This window comes from Eschrichtius robustus, chromosome 13, assembly GCF_028021215.1.
Source record: "Eschrichtius robustus isolate mEscRob2 chromosome 13, mEscRob2.pri, whole genome shotgun sequence".
NCBI lineage: Eukaryota > Metazoa > Chordata > Mammalia > Artiodactyla > Eschrichtiidae > Eschrichtius > Eschrichtius robustus.
Window position 1 is genome coordinate 82,083,872 of NC_090836.1, and position 23,925 is coordinate 82,107,796.

Sequence of the window (23,925 nt, forward strand, 5' to 3'; positions counted from 1 at the left end):
ATTTGTTTCCATAGCAATTTGCAATGCAAATTAATAAGATTCTAGGATAGAAGTATATCACCTTTTGGGCCTTCTCTAGGGAGGTGTTTATAATTAATTAAGAGCTTGAACAAATAAGATTTGAGTGAAAAGAATAGTATAATTCTATACAATATAATCATTATTTTCTGTGTATCTTTTTTTTAAATTAATTAATTAATTAATTTATTTTTGGCTGCATTGGCAGGTCTTTGTTGCTGCGCGCGGGCTTTCTCTAGTTGCGGCGAGCAGGGGCCACTCCTCGTTGCAGTGCGTGGGCTTCTCATTGTGGTGTCTTCTCTTGTTGCGGAGCACGGGCTCTAGGCGCGCAGGCTTCAGTAGTTGTGGCTCGCGGGCTCTAGAGTGCAGGCTCAGTAGTTGTGGCACACAGGCTTAGTTGCTCCGCGGCATGTGGGGTCTTCCTGGACCAGGGATCTAACCTGTATCCCCTGCATTGGCAGGCAGATTCTTAATCACTGCACCACTAGGGGAGCCCATACCACATTTTCTGGATCCACTCAACAGGTGATGGACATACGAATTGTTTCCACTTTTTGGCTATTATGATCAATACTGCTTTGAATATTCATATGCAAATTTTTTACGTGGACATGTGTTTTCAATTCCTTCAGGTGTATACCTAAGAATGGAATTGCTGGGTCATATGTCAACTCTCTGTTTAGACTGTTGATGATCTGTTAGATTGTTTTCCAAAGTGGCTGTACCATTGTGTATTCCTACCAGCAGTGTATGAGGGTTCCAACTTCTCCACATCCTTGATAACAATTGTTATTATTTATCTTTTTGATTATAGTCATCCTAGTGAGTATGAAGTAGTATTTCATTGTGATTTTGATTCCCTGATGGTTAATGATATTGAAATCTTTTCATGTGTTTATTAGCCATTTGTATATCTTCTTTGGGAAAATGTCTATTCAGATCCTTGGCCCATAGCCTAAATTGGGTTATCTTTTTTTATCACTGAGTTGTAAGAATTTTTAAATATATATTCTAGATATATGTCCCTTATCAGATACATAATTTGCAAATATTTTTCCCAGTTGTGGCTTGTCTTTTAATGCTGTTAATCGTGTCTTTGGAAACAAAAAAGCTTTTAGTTTTAATGAATCCAATTTATCATCTTTTTCTTTTATGTTTTGTGGTTTTGGTAGCTCTTTACCTAACCCCAGATGTTGAAGATTTTCTCGTATGTTTTCTTCTAAAAGTTTTATAGCTTTAATGTTTACGTCCATGGTCCAATTTGAATTAATCTTTTTTGTAAAGTATGAGGTAAGGCTCTAAATTCATATTTTTGCACATAGATATCCATTTGTCTCAGCAACATTTGTTGAAAAAACTATCTTTCTTTACTGAATTGCCTTGGCTCCTTTGTCAAAAATTTTATTGATCATAAATGTAAGTATTTATTCCTAGACTCCCAATTCTATTCCATTGATCCATAAATCTACCTTTATGTGAGTATCCATTGTCTTGGTTACTGTGTGGCTTGTAGTAAGTTTTTTGAAATTGGAAAGTACGTGCCCTCCAATTATGTGCTTCCTTTTCAAAATTGTTTTCACTTTGAGTCTTTTGCATTTTCATATACACTTTAGAGTCTGCTTGTCAATTTCTGCCAAAAAACTAACAGAATTTTGGTAGACATTGTGTTGAATCTGTAGATCAACTAGTGGACAGTTGGCATGTTAACAATGTCAGATCCTCCAATTCATAAATATGAACTCTCTCTTCATTTATTTAGATACCAATTTTTCTCAATAATGTTTTTTTCAGTGTACAAATTTTGTACATTTTTGTTAAGTTTATTTCTATTGTGAACAGGTATTTTCTTAATTTCACTTTCAGATTGTTCATTGCTGGTACACAGAAATACAGTTGATTTATGAGTATTGATTTTGTATCCTGTGATTTTGCTAATAAACACATTTATTAATTCTAGAGGGATGTGTGTGTGTATCTTGGAATTTTTTATATATAGCATCATGTCTCCTGCAAACAAAGACAATTTAACTTCTTCATTTCCTATCTAGATGCATTTTTTTTTCTTTTTCTTGCCTGTTTGCATAAGCTGGTATCTCCTACTCAATGTTGAACACCTCTCAAACCCTCCTCAATAAAGCCTTCCTCTCAATTCAAAATGAGCTCTCTTTTTTGAATGTGTGTGTCACTAATTGTTCTTACAATATTGTTATTTAATGTTATTCTGTATTCTTCACTCAACGCCTATTAGCCTTGTTTCCAGAATTAAACAGGTGAATTGCCCAAGCTTATATAGTCAGTAAGCTGGCAATGGCTACACCAGAACCTAAGTAGTTTTATTACAGTTGGTGACTGGGGTCTCCATATTTGGGACAGGACTATATTGCTTAGATTTTAGATTCCCCATGGGCAGATCTCTCCAGGTATCATCTGTGTACCTCCAAGCTTAACACTTGATCTGGGCCAGGCCACCTTTGTGCATTGTATTTCCTGCTCTGGCATTAGCTTTATTCATTGCATTTCTTTTTCCTTGGGAGTCTTATAGCCAGAAATAAAAGACAGATATTTTTGTTATTGCTTGTTTTATTCTGGAGTTTTGTTGAAGATTTTAAAAATCGGCCAAAATATGAGCATCAAAAATCAGAACAAGCAATCTAATTGAATAGTTTTTACAGATTAGTTAATCTTTAAAATTGACTATTAATACTTCCTTTAAGTAATATTCTTGTTTCTGATGTCTTTACACACAATATATATTCAATTTCTAGATCCTCTATTAAGATGGTAAATAACATTTACTTAAAATGCAGTTTGTGTTTATTTTATTGTTATTCAAATAATGTAAGCTTATCTAGAAAATCACAAAAAAAGATAAAAATAATTAAATTACCCTTAAAACCTGGGATAACCACTGTTGATAATTTTCTCTGCTTGTGTATACAGGGAATATATGTGTGTACCTATCTTTTAAAAAATGGGATATTTTGCATGCTGTTTTGTAAGCTACACTTTTCTTTTGCTTAAGATAGTTTGGATGTCTTTTCATGTCAATAGATGAATATACATTATTACACTTAATGGCCATATAGTGTTCCACTAAAATCTCATCTTCAGAAGATGAGAAAATCTATCATGAAACTTTATGATGTCTTTATCTATCTTTATCATAAAACATTTGCCATATTTTTTAGGCTCTTCCCAGAAGGCATAGTTCTATTAAAGAACCAACAGTAAATAAATCTGAAATGCACAGTTTATTTGCCTGGATTGCAATAAGAGCTGCTGCACAGGTTGGTGTGAGTTTTATTTAACTCTTCTTTTTATCGTCACATCTGTTAAGGCAACACAGTGTATTGATACAAGAGAAAGGAAGATACCACATTCTTTGGGATTTGCACCAATGATGTTTCTTTGGGAAGATTAGAAGTGCTCTTTATATGTGTAGTGTTTTTAATCGCTATTAGCCAGACTTGGTTTGATTCAACCTTTCTTTAATGAAAATGATGGGAGATACACATGTGCACATATTTGACACACATTTTGGCAAGTATCTGTCATAGCTAGGGGAGGTAGCCTATTCAAAATGACTTATTGATTAAATTGTCAACATTCATGATTTGTTTGACTATGATATATACTACATGTTGGGGATCACATGTTGTTTTTCAGTTTGTCCTTATTTTTTCCCTAATGTATACCAAATGTTATTTTATGAATTTGCTTTTTCTCATTATTTACCTAATGGATAATCTATGAATCAGAAAGCTTGCATTTATGAACTCTAATTATGCATTAATTTTAGGTCAGTGAGGCTGTGCTGGCAATCAACCTACTTATCGGAAAGAAGAATTCTAGAACTGATAAAGTTAGTCAACGGGCATTACCGAATATCCCAGAATTTGCCACCATGGATCTTTTGTCTTCATACACAGATTATTTGCTTGGTATGTTTGAATGTTAGGCATTTTATAAAATTGTAATATACGTAATGTGTAACCAAGTTTCAGAGGTTTAATTGTAGAGATTTTAACTTAAAAAGGACAATAGTTTGGGGAGCCTCTGGGAGAGGATGGGGTCTTAGGATCTAGCTGCTAAAACATAGGGGCCTCAGCTCACTGTACATACATACATGACACTGCACCTGCTGCTGCATTTCAGATGCAGGGCTCTGTGAAAAAATGGTATTTCCTGATGTCTGTTTATTTTCCAGTTCACACATTTCAAATGAGACCTTTTGGGATTATTTATTTGAGGGACCTTCTCTGATCCTCTAAAATGTGTACTCACTCTTACACTCTCATATGGCTCCCTGTCCTTTTTCTTAGTTGTTTTATATTTGTGTGTGTGTGTGTGTGTGTGTGCCTGTGCACGTTTGAACTATTTCTCTTATTAAACTATTGTCAGCTTCCTGAGAGCAGGGACTTTAGCTATTTGATTTGCTGCTCTGTCTACAGAAAATCACACATTGCTTACACATAGCCGGCATTTGATATTAATATTTGTTAAATGAACGAATGAGAGGTTAGCGGAATTTAAACTTGACCTTACTGCTATGTTTTTTCTTACTTATGGCGCCTTTGTTGGTTAGTAAACTATAATGTAAACCTCTAAGTCAGATCAGCAGTAACATAGATATTGAACAGTCACTTACGCGTTTGCCTGTTCATTTATTCAAGAAGTATTTATTGAGTGCTTCTTGTGTGCTAAGCACTTAGATAGGTTCTAAGGAGCCAGGTACTGGAATCTTACTTCCAGAAGGATATTTTAGGAATAACAGTATCTAATTTTGCTTGTCACTAGGTGAGCATTGAGCCAAAGGGAATGAAAGTGTTAACTTTAACCTGATGGGGGTGGGAACAGTCTTCCTAAAGCCTCTGAAATCACACCTATATGCAGTAGCTTACTCTGCTGAAGTGTTAAGTCAAACTTAGCTGAAGAGTTCGTGTCTGAAATCATCTCCTTTATGACTCTCTCCTGAAGAATAGGTGGCCTAGACTATTTTCCAACCTAAAAATGGTTTGCCCTGAGGTTAAACCATCAGATGGATTTTTATGCCAAGGTATTGTTTCCTTATTTTTATTGCCTTCATGCCTAGTAGGATTTTGCTTCATCAGATTTCCGGACCGTGGCCTGGATCTCAGACTGGGTGCATGGCCTTCCTTAGAGTCCCCATAGATAGGCTCCCAGGGGACAAAGCAGGGCAGTCTGGCAGCAGGGGCTGGTCACCGCTTTTTTCTCTTGACACTGCTCGTCAACTCAGTTCTCCCTGGTTCAGAATGCCAGGACGGCAGTCCTCTCAGAAGCACACATTATTGTTTTGCTACAAAGAGAATGCAATATTAATAATGAAGAGGGTTCAACTTATACCTTGATCCTGTCAAACCATTTAATTTCTCTCAACCTCATTTGTCCTAATCTGCAGACTGAGTGAATTAGATTTATTTATGGATAAGACTGAAATCTGAAAGCTTTAAGGCTGTGATTCAACATGGCTGAACATGGCTTCCAACATGGCTATTTCTTTTTCATAATGGCCCCGTATTACCTCTGAAACATCTGTCTACTTTATCCTAGACACTTTCTTGTTTTACCAGTTTTTAGGCCAGGGATAACAAATAAGTTTCATCTAAAATGCTGTATTAATCAGTTATTGGCAAAATTATACTGTATACCAAACGACCCTAAAACTCAGTGGCTAGAACAACATGACTTCATTCTTTTACTTGTCTCATGTGTTCTGCTTCAGGCTGCAGGCTGAGTTCATGTGTACTCTGTGTACATTTGTTATGAGACCCAGGCTAAAGAGGCTGTGGCTACCTGGGGCCTGCTGTTCTCAGGGCATAAACCAGAGCACAAGACCAAGACCAAGCACAGAAGCACACTTGAGGCCTTTCTTCACATTACATCCCATTAGGCATAGCAAGTCATATAGCCAAGTCCAGTACCAGTGAGGCAGGGAATTAGACTCTGCCTGTAGAGGAAGGAAGAGGGGTGTGAATGTTTGTGGAATGATAATCCAAACTATCACTTATGGCACGTTCAATCTATGGCTGGTAGCCACCTGAGAAGAATTCTGAACTTCTGTATGGAAACACTGGAAAAGGTGCTGCGGTGATCAGTTAGTAATGTCACCCGTGGGCAATGGCATCCCCTAACCAGATGATCTTAGTTGATCCAAATGGGCAGGTAGTCTTCATCTCAGCTCTGCTTATTACTAGAATTCATGCTTTACTTTTCTATTTCAGTGGTTTTCCTAGCATCTTCCAATTTTCAGTTTTCATTTTGTACCATTAACACTCCTTTACTGTTGTACCAAGATAGTAATTTGAAATGACCAAATTTTAAAGTCCAATTCATTTTGTATTTTGCCTTAAGAATAATAATTTTGCCCTCCAGTATTTTCCTAGCAGACTGATCGTTAATTCATGTTATGATTTCCCTCACTTCAGTATTTGGGTTAGAAGGAAATATTGAATCCCCAACTGATTGCTGCAAATACCCAGATGGCAGTGAGGTTCATATTACAATGAATTGCTAAAGGGCAACAATAACAAATAAAAATTGTTTGATTTTCCTTGCATTAGCATATATTAGCATCCAGGAGAAAACCCCCTCAGTGATTTACCTTCACTAGCATTGACCTGTACACGATGTGGTAAATGATATTCATTGTTATTGTGTGCAGAGCCCTGTACCAGATACTTCTGTCCAGAGGGAGGGAGAAGTCACAGAGCACACCAAGCCTTCCATGAGCTTCCAGTCTTTGACCATCAGAACAGGCATCCACTTTGAAATTATATAAATGCGTCTTTTAAGAGGACCATATTAATTAATGGAGGCAGATTAATGTATTTTAAGCTAAAGCTGGACACAGGCGGGGTGGGCATATGAGTTTATTAGGAACTTGTTTTTCTGGAGGAAGTACATATGGGGCAGATACAAATGAATTGGAGGCATGGATACCAGATAGGAGGGGGAGCTCATTTTCTCAGCAGAGCAGTTGACAATCAGAGAAGCATGGTGAGAAAATAGACCAGTCACGTGTGGAGGATGGAATATAGATCATCTTGCCAGAACCAGAGAGCAATTGTATGATGTCTATCGAACAATAAGAGAATTGAGTGTTGTAGCTGGTCCAATTTATTGAGGTTTCTTTTACATTGTCTTGTAGGAATAGAGACCCTGAAATGATGCTACTGGCGATACGGGACCATATTTAGATTGAATGCAAAAAACACATTTACTCCATGTCTACTTTGGGCCCAGTTATATTCAAATATATACCATCCTTTTGTCTTGATTTTCCTGTGGGCTTAATAAAAAATTCAGCTAGGATTAAAAATTATTAAATTCTATAATACACTTTGAATTAAAAGCAACATTTAGGATTAGTGGTTCCGGATGCAGCCTCTCACAACTAAATACACTTGATATGTGGAAAAATATAAATACGTGTCATGCCAAAAATGAATGTTGATGAACCTACTGTCAGAACATAGAGATCTGTGGAGCAGAACTGAGAATCAACTGACCGAGAATCAACGAGTACATGCTTCGCCTCTTGAAGCAGAGAAAACCTTCCATCCTGAAAAAAGTATGATTTGTCTTTCCCATACTGCCTTGCCCCTGGCTCAGAGACATGGATCAATGCCAACTAAAAACTGGGATGTCATTCCTCTACTGCTCTCTTGGCTTTTTCTATTCCTCTGAGACACAATTTTCTATAGTGGTGGGGAACTAGGGAGACACATTATATCCTCAAATCCTGAATAATTAAACCACTTACAGGTGAGAATGGAGATAAATCATTCATGCTTACAACAGTGATTGTGTGTGTGTGTGTGTGTGTGTGAGCATGTGTGTGTGTATATGTGCTGTATCAATCCAGAGTGTCAGCAATTCATACAATGAGGGTGTGATGAGACCCATCCTCAGCGAAGCAGAGCTGTCCTGGGCTGATGTGTGCAAGAGTCTAGATGTTCCACTCAGAGCTCTGCCCTTTGATCACGTAAATCTGAGAAAGGACGGTACCATGACCAAGGGCAGAGCATACGTTCTCCACTCTCTATTGTCAGACACGAGGCATGAAGAGACCCTATTCTAGACAGAGTCAACAGTGAGAAAATAAGAAACAACAGATGGCACATGTGAGAAAATATTGCCCCATGAACGCAATGGAATGCTATCCTGAAGACTCAGAGGAAGATTGACCCTTGAAGGAACCAAAGGAAATCTAACAAGATGGTTTGAAACTCTTAGCAGAGCCTAAGCAGTCACTCCTGATGCTGTGTGCTGGTGCTTTCTTGTGTGATTTCATTTATCCTTTAGGAAAGTCCTGTGAGAGTGTCACTGTGCACATTTATTAAATGAGGCAAGGTGCTGGGAGAGGTTATTGAACTCTGGGTGATAGTTCACAGATAATATAGACCCTCATCTATACAATTCTAAAGGCAGTGCCCTGGATCGTTGTGTTGGGTGTGATAAATAAGTTTTACCAGGAAATCAAAATGCAGAATTGATACTTCTGGTCAACCTGTTGGCCTGAGCTGGCATGAAAGATGCTTCTGCCCTCCCCAATAGAAACCTATTACAAGGCTGGATAAAATAGAACCAAAATTGTTTTAATTTATAGCTGAGCATGAAATCAGGAAAGGGAGATCCCAAGTCACCAAAGTAAAATGAGAAATTTTAAACAAGAGCTGCAGCTGAGGACTCACTGGAGCAGGAACAGCTGGGGCTGGGACTTGAATGCCTGGTGAAAGAAGGGGTCTGGAAAGAGGGCCCCGCAGGTAGGGAAAGTCAGAACCTAGCTAACTGCATAAAATTGGGGTTCAGAGAGGGCTTGTCCACAAATTGAGGACTAGAAGTATGCTGCCCACTGGCCTGTGTAGCTGCAGAGCAACATGCCAAGTGCCCAGTGAGGGCCAAAAAGCAACCACAGGGGAGAAGTCAAGAAACCACCTAAGACTGTGAGGTTGGAATTCATGCCTCCTGAATGATGCAGGGAAATTAGCATAAATGCCCAGAACCAGTGAAAGCATGCAGATCTGGCTGGGGATAGTGGAAACTGTTGCAAAGGGATACTCTTCAATGCAGGGTATAAGGGACTGTCCCTCCAAAAAATTCTTCTGAAGATAAAGATAGCACAGATAACACCTGGACAAATTTTGGCATCATTTTTGGATTATAAAGAGGAAGAAAAAAATTGTAAACAGTCAGAAAAAGCAGACTTTCTACAAAGGAACAGAAATTGAACTGGTCTTAATTTTTCTCTGTGACATTAAAGACCAAATGACAGGGACTTCCCTGGTGGTCCATTAGTAAAGAATCCACCTTCCAATGCAGGGGACGCTGGTTTGATCCCTGGTCAGGGAACTAAGATCCCACATGCCGCGGGGCACCTAAGCCTGTACACCACAACTACTGAGCTCGTGCGCCTCAGCTAGAGAGCCTGCATGCCTCAAACTACAGAGCCCACATGCTCTGGAACTCGCACTCCACAACTAGAGAGAGAAAACCCACACGCCGTAACTAGAGAGAAGCCCGCGCGCTGCAACGAAAGATCCCACCCACATGCCTCAACAAACATCCCGCATGCCGCAACTAAGACCCGACACAGCCAAAATTAAATAAATAAATAATAAATAAATCTTAAAAAAAAAAAAAAGACCAAATGACATTGGCCAAATATGTATCGAGGTTCTTTTTTTCTTTTAATTTAGTTCAATTTTTTGCATAGGTAATTTATTCTCAAGAATCACAACTCAAAAGTCATAAAAGGGTATGGAGAGAATGTCTCCCATCTTCTCTGCAAGCGCCTCAGTTCTCCTCCCCAGAGGCAGTCAGTGTTGTCAGAATATTAAGGTCCTATTCCTGCTATAACAAATAACCACAAATTTAGTGGCTTAAAGCAACAGAATATATTATCTTACAGTTCTGGAGTTCTGAAGTCCAAAATAGGCCTTACTGGGCTAAAATTAAGGTGTCAGCAGGGCTACATTCCTCTGGAGGCATTGGGGGAGAATGTTTCCTAGGCTTCTTCAGCTCCTAGAGACCACCTGAGTTTCTTGGCTTGTGGCCCCTTCCTGCAGCTTCCAAGCCATCAGAGTAGCATCTTCAGTCTCTCTGACTCTGATACTCTCAGTCTTCTGCTTCCCTTTTCTACATATAAAGACCCCTATGATTACACTGAGCCCACATGGATAACGTAGGATAATCTCCCCATTTCAAGGTCAGTTGATAGGCAACCTTAATTCCATCTGCAACCTTAATTCTCCTTTGCCCTGTGACCTAACATATTCACAGGTTCTGGGGATTAGGGCGTGGAAATCTTTAGGGAACCATTTTTCTGCCTACCACAATTGGTTTCCTGTGTTCTCTACCAGAGATATCACATGCTTCTACAAACTGTCAAGGTTCTGTTATAGAGGACAGAATCCACTCCAATTTGTTTAAGCAAGAGGAGATTTATTAAAGGACTTTCAAAATCCCTGTGAGGGCTAAAGAAAGAAATTCCAGGCTGAGCATCCAGAAATGACTGAGCCATACATAACTGGATCACCAAGGGAATGCAGGTTTTTGTTTTCTTTTGTTTTATAAAGTGTCTTAGTCTGTTCGTGCTGCTATAAGAAAATACCACGGACTGGGTAGCTTATGAACAACAGAAATGTATTTCTTACAGGTTTGGAGGTTAGAAGTCCAACATCAGGGCAGCAGCAGATTCAGTGTCTGGTGAGGGCCCGCTTTCTGGTGCACAGATGGTGCCTTCTTGCTTTGTCCTCACGTGGTAGAAAGGGCTAGGGCTCTCTGGAGCCTCTTTGATAAAGGCACTAATACCATCACTTTGGGGGGTTAGGATTTCAACATATGAATTTCAGGAGGGTGGGAACACAAATGTTCAGACCATAGCATAAGGGAAGCTGGAGAATCAGAAATCTGCCTGCAAAACAGGAAGACTCTGCTCTAGCTGCAGCCTCACCAGCCACACCACCTCTGCCAGAATCCACACAAGCAAAAGATGCTTTGACTCTCGTCTTTTGCACCACTTAGCACAGTGCCAACTTCAGGTCTTTCGTGAATGCACTGAATTTGTGATACCTAAATCTCGTCCAGGGCCCTAGCTGCAAGGAAATCTCAGAAATGTGATTTTTATCTCTGCAACTTCTTCAATATAGGTAAACACATTCAGAGATTAGGAAAAATGTTTGAGTGAACCAATATGGTGCACACTAATACACTGATATATTTTTCCCTTAAAAATACAAATAATAGTATAACCATTAATATGCATAATTTTATGCTTCTTCCTCATTGTTTTTCTTCAACCTAATGTAAGTGTATCTGTTGGCAATTTTTTCAAATCAATACGTAGCTTCTTTTTATTATTGCATAATCCTTATAAAGATGCACCATAATTAGTCTTCCTTTGATAGATATTTAGGTTGTTTCTACCCTTTTGCTATTACATACAAATTTGCTCTAGATATACATATATCACATATATATCTATTGACCCAATAGATATACTAACCAATGTCCAAAGTTTTATATATATATGATATATATGTATATTTATAAATGTCATATGTATATGATTTATATATATAGTATATGTATAATTATATATGTATAAAATTTCGTTCATAAGCTAGTATATTGATTGGGTCAATTCCCATAAGGAAAATTTCTGGATCAAAGAGTAGAATCATTTGTAATTTTGATAAGGTTTGCAAAACACCTTCCATAAAGGTTATGCCAATTTGTTTTCCTGCCAGTAATTAATAAAAGGTCTTTTTTCCCCATACCCTTGTTGACACAGGTATATTATAAACATTTTTAAACCTTTGTCAATATAGTAGGAAGGGAAGATTTAATTTTAATTTACACATCTCTTTCTAGGACTAAGCTTAAGCATCTTTTGTGTGAACTTTCTGCCCATGATTTACTTTTTTTTTTTTTTTTGAGTTGGTTTTTTTCCGTTACCTTTTCTTTAAAAATTTGTAGAAGCTCTTAATTATAGAAATCAACCCTTTAACTGTGATATTATTTGCAAATATATTTTTTCAATTATCAGTTATTATTTAGCCTTCTTTATGGTGGGTCTGTCCCATGAAGAAACTTTTTATTTCTAAATGGTATACATTATTAACCTTTTCTTTGGTAAGTTTTGCATTTATGTCATAATTAGAAAGGTTTTGTCTCTATTCTGAGACTATAAATAAGTTCTCCCACGGACCCTTTTACTCATTTATGGAAATCTATTTGGAATATGTAAAAAATAACAAATGGATACAATTTTAGTTTTTCCAGATGACTACCCTATTTCTGTACTTTTTACTCATTTCCTATTGATCTGTCTATTCAGGTTTCAGTACCACACAGTTTTAATTATTGTAGCCTTATAATATATTTAATATCTATTAGAGTAAATCCCCACTCATTACTCTTTCTTTTCAAAATTGTTTTTCTTGTCTTTTATGGCTTTTTTTTTTTTTTTTTTTTTTTTACTTTGGAAGCAGCTTATCTAGTTAAAAAAGCTCTCTCATAATTTCATTGGCGTTTCATTACCTTTATATTTTATCTTAGAAATAACTTATTTTTCTTCTATTGAGTCATCTTAACCAAGAGTATTTTATGTCCTATATTTTTTAGTTCATGCCTTTTAAAAAAATATTAGTCCCTTAGGAGTGTTTTAATGTTTTCTTTAAATAGATCTTGTACACTTCTTGTCAGGTTTATTTCTGGATATTTTACCTTTTTATTGGTATTGCAAAATTTTTGTGTTAGATTTCTACTGGTTGTTGTTTTCGTGTGGAGGCTATTGATGTCTCTATATTACTTTATTATCTTTAGGTATTTTTCTCCACTTTACCTTTCATGAGCAAAGTCTGGGTCAGTAAATGTTTTTATAAAGGGCCAAATAGTAAATATTTTACGCTTTGTGGTCTCTGTTGCAGCTATTCAACTCTGCTGTGTTAATGTGAGAGGAACCATAGACAAAATGTAAATGAATGAACATGGCTGTATTCCATTAAGGCTTTAGTTATGGACACTGACATTTGAATTTCATAAAACTTTCACATGTCACAAAATACTATTTTTTAAATTTTTTCAACCACTTAAAAATGTAAAAACCATTCTTAGCTCATGGGTCATACATAAACATGCATGGGCCTGATTTGTCCCATGGACTATAGTTTCTGCCTTATGGATTTAGTTAATTCATTTTAAATGCCATCAAATTAATGCCTGTATTTATTTGTTCAAGTTTCCTTTTTCTTTTTTTTTTGGTAATACAAACAATGCTGCCATGAGTATCTTCTGCAAGACTCCTGGTACACATATATGAGTATCTGCATTTAAAATTTTATTAGACCCTGCCGAGGAATTTGCTTTCACAAGTGCTGTATGAGAATTCTGGTTTCTTCACATTATTAACAATATTTATTATTTTCAGATTTTAGTTTCTGTTAGTTCCTGAGGAATGTGAAATGGTATTTCATTTTAAATTGCGTTTATCTGATTTTTAATGATGCTAAACATTTTGGCCATTTGGGTTTCCTTTTCTATGAGTTGCCTGTTGAAATTTTTTGCCCATGTTTCTGTTGAACTATCTGACTTTTTCTTATTGATTACATAGTAGAGAAAAAATAATTTGTGTATTCTAAATATCTTTTCTCAGTCTATGGTTTGTCATTTAACTGTGTGTTTGGTGTCTTTTGTGATATAAAATTTTTTTTAATTGAATGCAGTCCTAAGCGTCAGTATTTCCTTTATGAGTTTTGCTTTTCTTTTTTCACATATGGTTATTTTTCAAGGAAAGCATATTTGTATTCCAATTTTTTTTTTTTTTTACTTTCAGATAACTACCAAGTTGCCTTCCAGACTGCCTGTACATTCTCTTACCCTAGTGATGAGATATATGAGAATGTAGATACTGGGAAAAAAACCCCAATTAAAGTGGATATTACATGGATTCTTCTACTGCGCTATTATATTCACCTGCAAAGAATTAATAATATGAGCAAACTGCTAGGTAGGCCTTTGCTGGGTTAAGAAAGAATATATTCCTTTCCAGTTATTGTTTAAGTCATATTTCTTATTTAGAATTATAAAATACTTTTGACTTCTTTCTGAGTGAACTCTCATCAGAAGATGGAAATTTTAGGGGTTCTTAAACTGAGATACATGGACCTTTGGATAGAACTGTATTTCAATGTATTTAAAAACGTCCTTAGAAGGAGGGGTCCAGAGGCATCCCCCAAGACTGCCAATGTGGTGTGTGGGTCAAAACGGTTAAGAATCAGTGACCATAATGTGACAGCTTATAAAATGAACAAGGTGAAATTTTGGCTTTAAGGAGAGAGTGTTCCAGTATCCAGTATGTAAAGAGAAAGATAGGACATTTAACTCCACGAAGTTTTGGATTTTGTTCAGTTTTCTTTTTCTTTTAAATCATTGATGATATCTAAAGAATATCCAGAAAAACTTGTATAATCTGCTTTACATCAGTTCCTCCTATGTTTTTGTGACAGTGTGTTTATCTGTGCCCATAAAATTGGTGATTCAGTGTTGCTTATTGGCAAACAGTTGGAAAAGACAGGTTGACCATGCCAGCGCCCTGTGATGGAGAAGCCAGCAGGGCAAATAGGCTGAGTCACGGAGTGGCTCAGCATGGTTATTGGGAGTTAGCGATGGGATGGACACGCACTCGGAAAGGTGTTGGGTAGAAGGTGCATCGTGATGGGGCCAAGAGTTCAATGTCAAGGAAGTGGACGTGAGCCAGCGCAGCAGGCCCTGGTGATGCCCTCCCCCTTATCAACTCAGCTCACTTCTGGATTCACCTGCTGGTGCTTCCCATGTCAATCGCCCACATTTTACTGCTTTCTGCTCTGGGCTTTCTCAGAAGTTACTATGGCCCAGCATGCAGGCAGGACGGCCTGGAAGTACCAGGGATTCCACACACTCAGCAGTAACCTGCAACTACTGAGGTAGGGAACTGGCAGATAGTTGTCACATTGATGGAACAATGTTACATGTTTTTTCCAGGAGGTCCTCAGCAGGACTGAGCCCTCCTTGTCCATAGCTGTAGCCCTTTCATAACTCACTCTCATTGGCTCTTTTCTTCTATCACACTTTTCCCGGTCTCTCACTTGACATCGGTTTTCAAATAAATTACCTGCACCGACATTTTTGCTTTAAGTTTTTTTTGGGGGGGGGGGGAAACCCAAAATAAGACAGCTAGATAGAATATTTTGCATTGTTAAGCTTGGCCATAAGCAATTCTATTAGTGTATAAGCTTGAAAAATGGAGGAAGGTCATGGGCAGCCACTAGCTGAGGTGGGGATATACAGGAATAAAGTTAATGAGCAAAGGCCAACAATATTGAGACCATTTTGTTATCTAACATGACTCTATATTAGTGTTTCGGTTTTTTTTTTTTCCTTTAAGCATCTCTGAAGCCAGGATCTGGAATGTCTTTGCCAGATGACACACTTCTCACTTCTCTTTTCAACTCTGGATTGATTTTGCGCCAAAAAGAAATACATTTTTTCCTTAAAAGATTCTTACAGCTATATTCTTCTTCTTGTTTTGACGAATTTCCAAAAGAACTATTTCAAGTCATAGAAAATCCATCTTTTCCAGAAAAATTCTTATATGACTCATCAAGCAAGGTAATGTTTTAAAACGTTATATGTTTTTGTAAGACTTCTTCGAATCATCCTTATATTTCCGAACGAAGCACATTAACCTCAATGCTGGCACAAAGGTTTCTAGTTCCCTCAGAGTTCCTGGGAAAGCTTGTTTCTGTTTTACCAGAGAGAGGCCAACCAGACATCCTGGATTTTCTGTTTTCTTAGGTCCTGTTCTGCTGCTCTCATAAATCTTCAAAATGTCTCAGAATTTTCTATATTCCTACACATAACAGTATCTCTCAGGGAGTCATTTTGCCAAGAAGTTATACAAGTTTCAATATAATCACCCTATAAGAAAACTAGACTGAGTTTCTAAACCTATGCCCATACCAGACACATTCATGTTTCTGTTTTCAACTATCCGAGAGAAGTGACCTGAAAATGTGGCTTGTTCCAAATGGGAACCTTTTCTCATTTTATCCTACTGGAGTATAGTAACCTTATGTTTGCGGTAAATAATAACAAAATTATTTTTTAAAAAATCATTCTTTGGAACAAGAGAGTAGGGTGACTGTGAATAAACTGTGATTTTAACAAGTAGTGGAAAGACCTACTAAGGAATATTTAAGAATTCAGTTAAAGAAGTGATCCTCAATTGGGGTTATGGAGTTGGCCCCAGGGCAGTATATTGGAATCCACGTAGGAGGATTTTTCAAATTACTTTCTGGATTCTGGGGTATTGGGATGGCCAATACTCAGCATCTCCATTTCCTGCCCCAGATTCTAAATCTTTGAGAAATAAAAGAGTAAGCCATGGTGGAATTAAAAAAAACCCAACTTTATGAATCACAAAGTTGATATTGTAGGATATGGTTTATATTTACTGGTAAATGGTCTCCCTAGTAGTGATTAGCAAAGTTTACAGTTCTGCCAATCCAGGCTTGGGGGTTTTGGTGGGGAGGGGGATCATTACAGGCCTACTTAAAATCTGTGGGGACAGAAACCCTTTCAAATCTGTTGCATGAAGGAACAGAGACTGTTCACTCCCTACAAACAGTATGCTCCGAAGCAGAGAGAGCAGAATAATGCATATTCAAAATTCTTTTTCTCAAATTCACCAATCAAGTAACTCTCTTGAGGGAGAGGAGTGAGAGGAGGTGGAAAGGCCAGGAATGTATCATTAATGTCTGGCCCTCCACAGTGCAGGAAACGGTGAAGTAGGGTCACATCGTTTCCGTCTAACACCAGAGTCTGGTTCACTCATCCTCGGAACCGAGACTACCTTGAGGTTTACTGCCACATGTCCCAGACACCTCAGGTGTTTTGGAGTAAGGGAGAGAGAATGGGAAGGTTGAGAACTATAGTTTAAATGGATGTATTCTTGTGAATATTTTATAAGAGTTTGGAAACTAATATGTGTGATTTCGTAAATACTGTTCTGAAAGGAGCTTTGCTTGAATATTTCAGTATTAAGGGCAGCCTATCGTTATCCAGCTCCTAAGGATGACGCTCCAAACGTACAACCTTGAATACAGTGTAAATATCAATACATGTGATATTTCGAATGGTAGCAATATTATCAAAGAGTTGTTTCACCCGTTTGCTCTTTTTTTGGGGGGGGGGATATAATTAGTGTAACACTCTCCCAGGATAATCAGCTCTGGAGATCACTGTCGCTTGCCTGACAGTTGCAAGCCACCTAATCATGTGTTTGTTTCACTGGGGTAGACAGAAAATGAGCATAAAGCCTTTGGATTTTTTAAAAAATAAACCCTAAGCTTGGCTGATTTTTATAATAACATTTTTGAGCCTTTAATCACTCAGGAGGCTATTTCAGTCAAACTCTTTCCATACTTTGATACAACCCGCTTTTCCCCCACAAAGAAGTAGATGCCTTTCCAGAACCATCATTGCTACATGCCATGCTCATCAGCTTTGTGAAGCTGTATGTCATCAAGTCTATTGAAGCTTTCTGATGGAAAAACAAAAGTGCTAAACAAATTACATTAAAAATTCCAAAAAAAAAAAGGACATGATTAAAATGCTGCACAATGCTGAGTTATTCATGTTTAGACCGTGACAGACTGTGTAAGGTCAAATATTTGATTAGTGCAAAGTGATTTGTTGTTTATAGGATGTGGCGAACAAGAGTGCTTCTGGTAGGTCTGTTGTTTCATTCCTTTCAAACAATAAATCAAACATATCAAAAGTAATCAGTGTATAGCCCATCGACTAGCTTATGTAATTAATCCCATTAGCAATTAGATATTACATTTTTAAAAAGTGAATAGAAAATTCATAATATAAATATAAATATAAAAAATATTTATAGGACATTCCATCCAAAAACAGCAGATTACACTTTCTTCTCAAGTGCACATGGAACATCCTCCAGGATAGATCACACCTTGGGTCACAAATCAAGCCTCAGTAAATTTAAGAAAATTGAAATCATATCAAGTATCTTTTCTGACCACGACGCTATGAGATTAGAAATGAATTACAGGGAAAACAACGTAAAAAACACAAACACATGGAGGCTAAACAATACATTACTAAATAACCAAGAGATCACTGAAGAAATCAAAGAGCAAATCAAAAAATACCTAGAGACAAATGACAATGAAAACACGACGATCCAAAACCTATGGGATGCAGCAAAAGCAGTTCTAAGAGGGAAGTGTATAGCTATACAAGCCTACCTCAAGAAACAAGAAAAATCTCGAGTAAACAATCTAACCTTACACCTAAAGGAACTAGAGAAAGAAGAAAAAACAAAACCCAAAGTTAGCAGAAGGAAAGAAATCATAAAGATCAGAGCAGAAATAAATAGAAACAAAGAAAACAATAGCAAAGATCAATAAAACTAAAAGCTGGTTCTTTGAGAAGATAAACAAAATTGATAAACCACTAGCCAGACTCATCAAGAAAAAGAGGGAGAGGACTCAAATCAATAAAATTAGAAATGAAAAAGGAGAAGTTACAACAGACACCGCAGAAATACAAAGCATCCTAAGAGACTACTACAAGCAACTCTGTGCCAATAGAATGGACAACCTGGAAGAAATGGACAAATTCTTAGAAAGGTATAACCTTCCAAGACTGAACCAGGAAGAAACAGAAAATATGAACAGACCAATCACAAGTAATGAAATTGAAACTGTGATTAAACACCTTCCAACAAACAAAAGTCCAGGATCAGATGGCTTCACAGCTGAATTCTATCAAACGTTTAGAGAAGAGCTAACACACATCCTTCTCAAACTCTTCCAAAAAATTGCAGAGGAAGGAACACTCCCAAACTCATTCTATGAGGACACCATCACCCTGATACCAAAACCAGACAAAGATACTACAAAAAAAGAAAATTACAGACCAATATCACTGATGAATATAGATGCAAAAATCCTCAACAAAATGCTAGCAAACAGAATCCAACAACACATTAAAAGGGTCATACACCATGATCAAGTGGGGTTTATCCTAGGGATGCAAGGATTCTTCAATATATGCAAATCAATCAATGTGATACACCATATTAACAAATGGAAGAATAAAAACCATATGATCATCTCAATAGATGCAGAAAAACTTTTGACAAAATTCAACACCCGTTTATGATAAAAACTCTCCAGAAAGTGGGCATAGAGGGAACCTACCTCAACATAATAAAGGTCATATATGAGAAACCCACAGCAAACATCATTCTCAATGGTGAAAAAGTGAAAGCATTTCCTCTAAGATCAGGAATGAGACAAGGATGTCCACTCTCACCACTATTATTCAACATAGTTTTGGAAGTCCTAGCCACGGCAATCAGAGAAGAAAAAGAAAAGGAATCCAAATTGGAAAAGAAGAAGTAAAACTGTCACTGTTTGCAGATGACATGATACTATACATAGAGAATCCTAAAAATGCCACCAGAAAACTACTAGAGCTAATCAATGAATTTGGTAAAGTTGCAGGATACAAAATTAATGCACAGAAATCTCTTGCATTCCTATACACTAATGATGAAAAATCTGAAAGAGAAATTATGGAAACACTCCCATTTACCATTGCAACAGAAAGAATAAAATACCTAGGAATAAACCTACCTCAGGAGACAAAAGACCTGTATGCAGAAAACAATAAGACACTGATGAAAGAAATTAAAGATGATACCAACAGATGGAGAGATATACCATGTTCTTGGATTGGAAGAATCAATATTGTGAAAATAACTATACTACCCAAAGCAATCTACAGATTCAATGCAATCCCTATCAAATTACCAATGGCATTTTTTACAGAACTAGAACAAATCATCTTAAAACTTGTATAGAGACACAAAAGACCCCAAATAGCCAAAGCAGTCTTGAGGGAATAAAACGGAGCTGGGGGAATCAGACTCCCTGACTTCAGACTATACTGCAAAGCTACAGTAATCAAGACAATATGGTACTGGCACAAAAACAGAAACATAGATCAATGGAACAAGATAGAAAGCCCAGAGATAGACCCCCACACCTATGGTCAACTAATCTATGACAAAGGAGGCAAAGATATACAATGGAGAAAAGACAGTCTCTTCAATAAGTGGTGCTGGGAAAACTGGACAGCTACATGTAAAAGAATGAAATTAGAACACTCCCTAACACCATACACAAAAATAAACTCAAAATGGATTCGAGACCTAAATGTAAGACCAGACACTATAAAACTCTTAGAGGAAAACATAGGAAGAACACTCTTTGACATAAATCACAGCAAGCTCTTTTTTGATCCACCTCCTAGAGTAATGGAAATAAAAACAAAAATAAACAAATGGGACCTAATGAAACTTCAAAGCTTTTGCACAGCAAAGGAAACCATAAACAAGATGAAAAGACAACCCTCAGAATGGGAGAAAATATTTGCAAATGAATCAACGGACAAAGGATTAATCTCCAAAATATATAAACAGCTCATGCAGCTCAATATTAAAGAAACAAACAACCCAATCCAAAAATGGGCAGAAGACCTAAATAGACATTTCTCCAAAGAAGACTTACAGATGGCCAAGAAGCACATGAAAAGCTGCTCAACATCTCTAATTATTAGAGAAATGCAAATCAAAACTACAATGAGGTGTCACCTCACACCAGTTAGAATGGGCATCATCAGAAAATCTACAAACAACAAATGCTGGAGAGGGTGTGGAGAAAAGGGAACCCTCTTGCACTGTTAGTGGGATTGTAAATTGATAACAGCCACTATGGAGAACAGTATGGAGGTTCCTTAAAAAATACTCAGTGTATAGCCCATCGACTAGCTTATGTAATTAATCCCATTAGCAATTAGATATTACGTTTTTAAAAAGTGAATTGAAAATTAAATGCCCTATTTTAATATTGATTTCTGTTACAGTTTATTATTATTAGGCCATCATGCTAATAAACACTATATGTATTGAAATAGAAGGTATTTGCTTTTTATTTTTCTCCACTTAGCTAGTTATTAAATATGAATTCTTTGCTAAAATAGTCAGAACCTCTGAAAGGCACTCAGATATGGAAAAATGTGAGAATTTTTTTCTGAATCAATTATTTACCTGATTTTTTGGTGAACTGCCTGAAATAGAATTAATCTTTATTAAGCACTTTTAAATGATTATTTAACCCTAATAATCTTATTTATTATGCATTTTGGTCGTGTTTTTAGTATCATAGTGCTAATAAATGAGGATTCTGGCTTATCATATCCCTTTATGATAGTCTCTAGACATTTTTAAATAGTATTCACCTTTGATATTACCTTTCAGTCCAGACATATTTTTTCTTTTATCGGTAGACAACTTGAAAGGCCAATGTATTTATTTCTCTCTTTATTTTTATTTTGAAGACTTTGCATTGACAGTCTTCTATTGTATCTTGAATAGACTCAGAAATGGAAGGTACAAAGTGTTATAGAAACACCAGGCATTTCTTTCTAGTCACTGACATGTTCCCCTTGGTCACCAAGCCTTTGAGACGCCTTAGATGTCAAGAGTTTAGTAGAAGAACTGCTTTCCAGCTACCATGCTGTAATCTTGGGAATAACAAGAAATTAATTTTGAAAATAGTTTGTACTCCATTGAAGAAAATCCTTTATTGAGCTGAGATATCATTATCACCATTATTATCTCTCTGGCTATTCTCTTATTTTGTTGATAGCATTCATGCTTTACTTTCTTAGCTACCTTAAAAAACTAAGTAAATATTTTATGAAATTGCCAATTGCAGTCTACACATTTATGTTTCTTGAAAACTCCTGATTCAGGGACCAAGTTCCATCAAATGAGCTGGACCCACATCCACCAAGACTAAACTTACAAATCAGCTACATTCATTTAAAGAGGGAATGAGAGTAATGGATTTTAACCTCTTAGAACAAAAACTGTGTCTTATTTTGCATATGGTACTGCAAAGAATGCTATTGGAAAGTAGATAATAAGTTGTAACCAAACCAAACCAGTGAATAAATGAAGAAAAGTAGAAGATGTTCTTAGACTATATGGTGACCTTGAGACTGAAATGATAGCATGGGCATTTTCCCTCTAGATCTTTACTCTTGAATATTCACCAAAGTGGAAGACATTTGTTGAGTTCACTGGGTTTTGAAATATATTTTTTCTATAAAAGAATCTTCTCTTTGGTAATCAGGGGCAGTTTTAAGACCTACATCCATAAAACAAGCTGAGATGATTCCCCGAGTTTTCCAATAGTCAATATTGAATGAAAATTGAATGAGTGTTTTAAATATTGAATAAATTCATTACCAGCAATTAAGCTGTTGTTTCTGTTTGTTCCCCAGCTAGGAACAACTGACAGTTCTCTACACTCCAATTTATCATTAAAACTGTTTGCCAGCCCATCATGTGGAGATGTGGTGTCCTCAGTTGTAGCAACACAAGCTTTAAACAAAGAACTTTGCTTTCAGTGGTACATTCCTCCCCTGGAAAAACCTCCAAAGGAAACAGAACCTATGGTATGTAATATAATTATAAAGCTAAATCTTACATTTGGATATAAAGTTTAATGAAGCCATTATAACTTAAAGAGTAGAGAAGATCCTCTTATCATATAGACAGAAATATACAGCAATTTAGAATCTATGTTGTCTAGCAGAATGAATGTTAAATAATTAAGAGATCCTAAGAAAGTTGGACTCATGTTGATCATTTTCCTTTTTCCTGAACTTAAAGAGAAACTTTCCAATGTGTCACCATTACATATGATGTTTAATATTTTTTTGTAGTTATCCTTTATCACATTAAGGAAATTTTTTCCTATTGCCACTTTGATAGGAAGTTTTATCATGGATATTTTACTGTATCTATTAAGAGGATTTTATCATTTATCTCTTTTAATATAGTAGTTGATTTTATAATGTCAAATCAGCCTTGTGCTCCTGAGATGAACTCAAATTGGTCATGATGTATTCATTTTACTAGATTCAGTTTGCTAATGTTTCATATTGAATTTTTGCCACTGTTTTCAAGAGTAGTATTGGACTATAATTTTTCCTTTTTGTGCTATCCTTGTCAGATATTTTCTGTATGAGGCTTTTGCTAGGCTCATAAAATGTGTTGATAAATATAACCATGTTTTTCTGTTCTATGGTGAAGTTTGTGTAAGTTTGGAGTAACCTTTTTCCTCAGATATTTGCTAAGAACTCATCAATAAAGCCCTTGTGTGTTTTTGTTGTGAGATAATATAAGACTAGTGATGTAATTCTCCATAGTTAGAGGCAGTCTTTAAGCAACAGTACTAATGTACTGGTTATCAGAGCTGGTATCAGTTCTGATTGGGCCAATATCTGTTCTAATGGTTAGTGCCTTTGTCAAACCAAGTTTTAAGTATTTTAACTATCACCCCTGTTTATAGAACATTGGGATTTTCTATTTCTTCATGAGTTAGTTTTGCTTAAGTTGCTTTTTCTAGGAATTTTCCCATTTTATTTAAAATTTCTCTCATATTTTTAAGCTATCTGGTGTATTTGTAGTGAAGTATCCCTGTTCATGCCTTATATTGCTTATTTGTGCATTTTTTTCTTGATCATCGTCACTAGAGATTTCTCATTAATTAGTTTTATTTCATTAACCCTGAATATCTTTTTTCTACTGCTTTTTTTCGTGTGTGTGTGTGTGTGTGTTCTTTTCCTAACTACTGACTTCTTGAGATAGATATTAGCTCAATATTTAGTTCTTTCTTTTCTAATCTATGCATTTTAAGGCTATCAGTTTCTCTCTAAATATTGCTTTGGCTTCATCCC

The 23,925-nt window shown here is 36.5% G+C and overlaps 1 protein-coding gene across 2 annotated transcripts in view; it reads left to right on the forward strand.

Annotated features, from left to right (window-relative positions):
• CFAP54 (cilia and flagella associated protein 54) overlaps positions 1–23,925 on the forward strand; it is a 305,843-nt gene that overhangs the window by 226,877 nt on the left and 55,041 nt on the right. For both annotated transcript variants that reach the window (XM_068561127.1, XM_068561128.1), the window contains 5 exons: positions 3,207–3,305; positions 3,818–3,959; positions 13,877–14,050; positions 15,467–15,690; positions 22,465–22,638. In XM_068561127.1, coding sequence (XP_068417228.1) covers positions 3,207–3,305; positions 3,818–3,959; positions 13,877–14,050; positions 15,467–15,690; positions 22,465–22,638 — 813 coding nt within the window. The remainder of the gene's footprint in view (positions 1–3,206; positions 3,306–3,817; positions 3,960–13,876; positions 14,051–15,466; positions 15,691–22,464; positions 22,639–23,925) is intronic.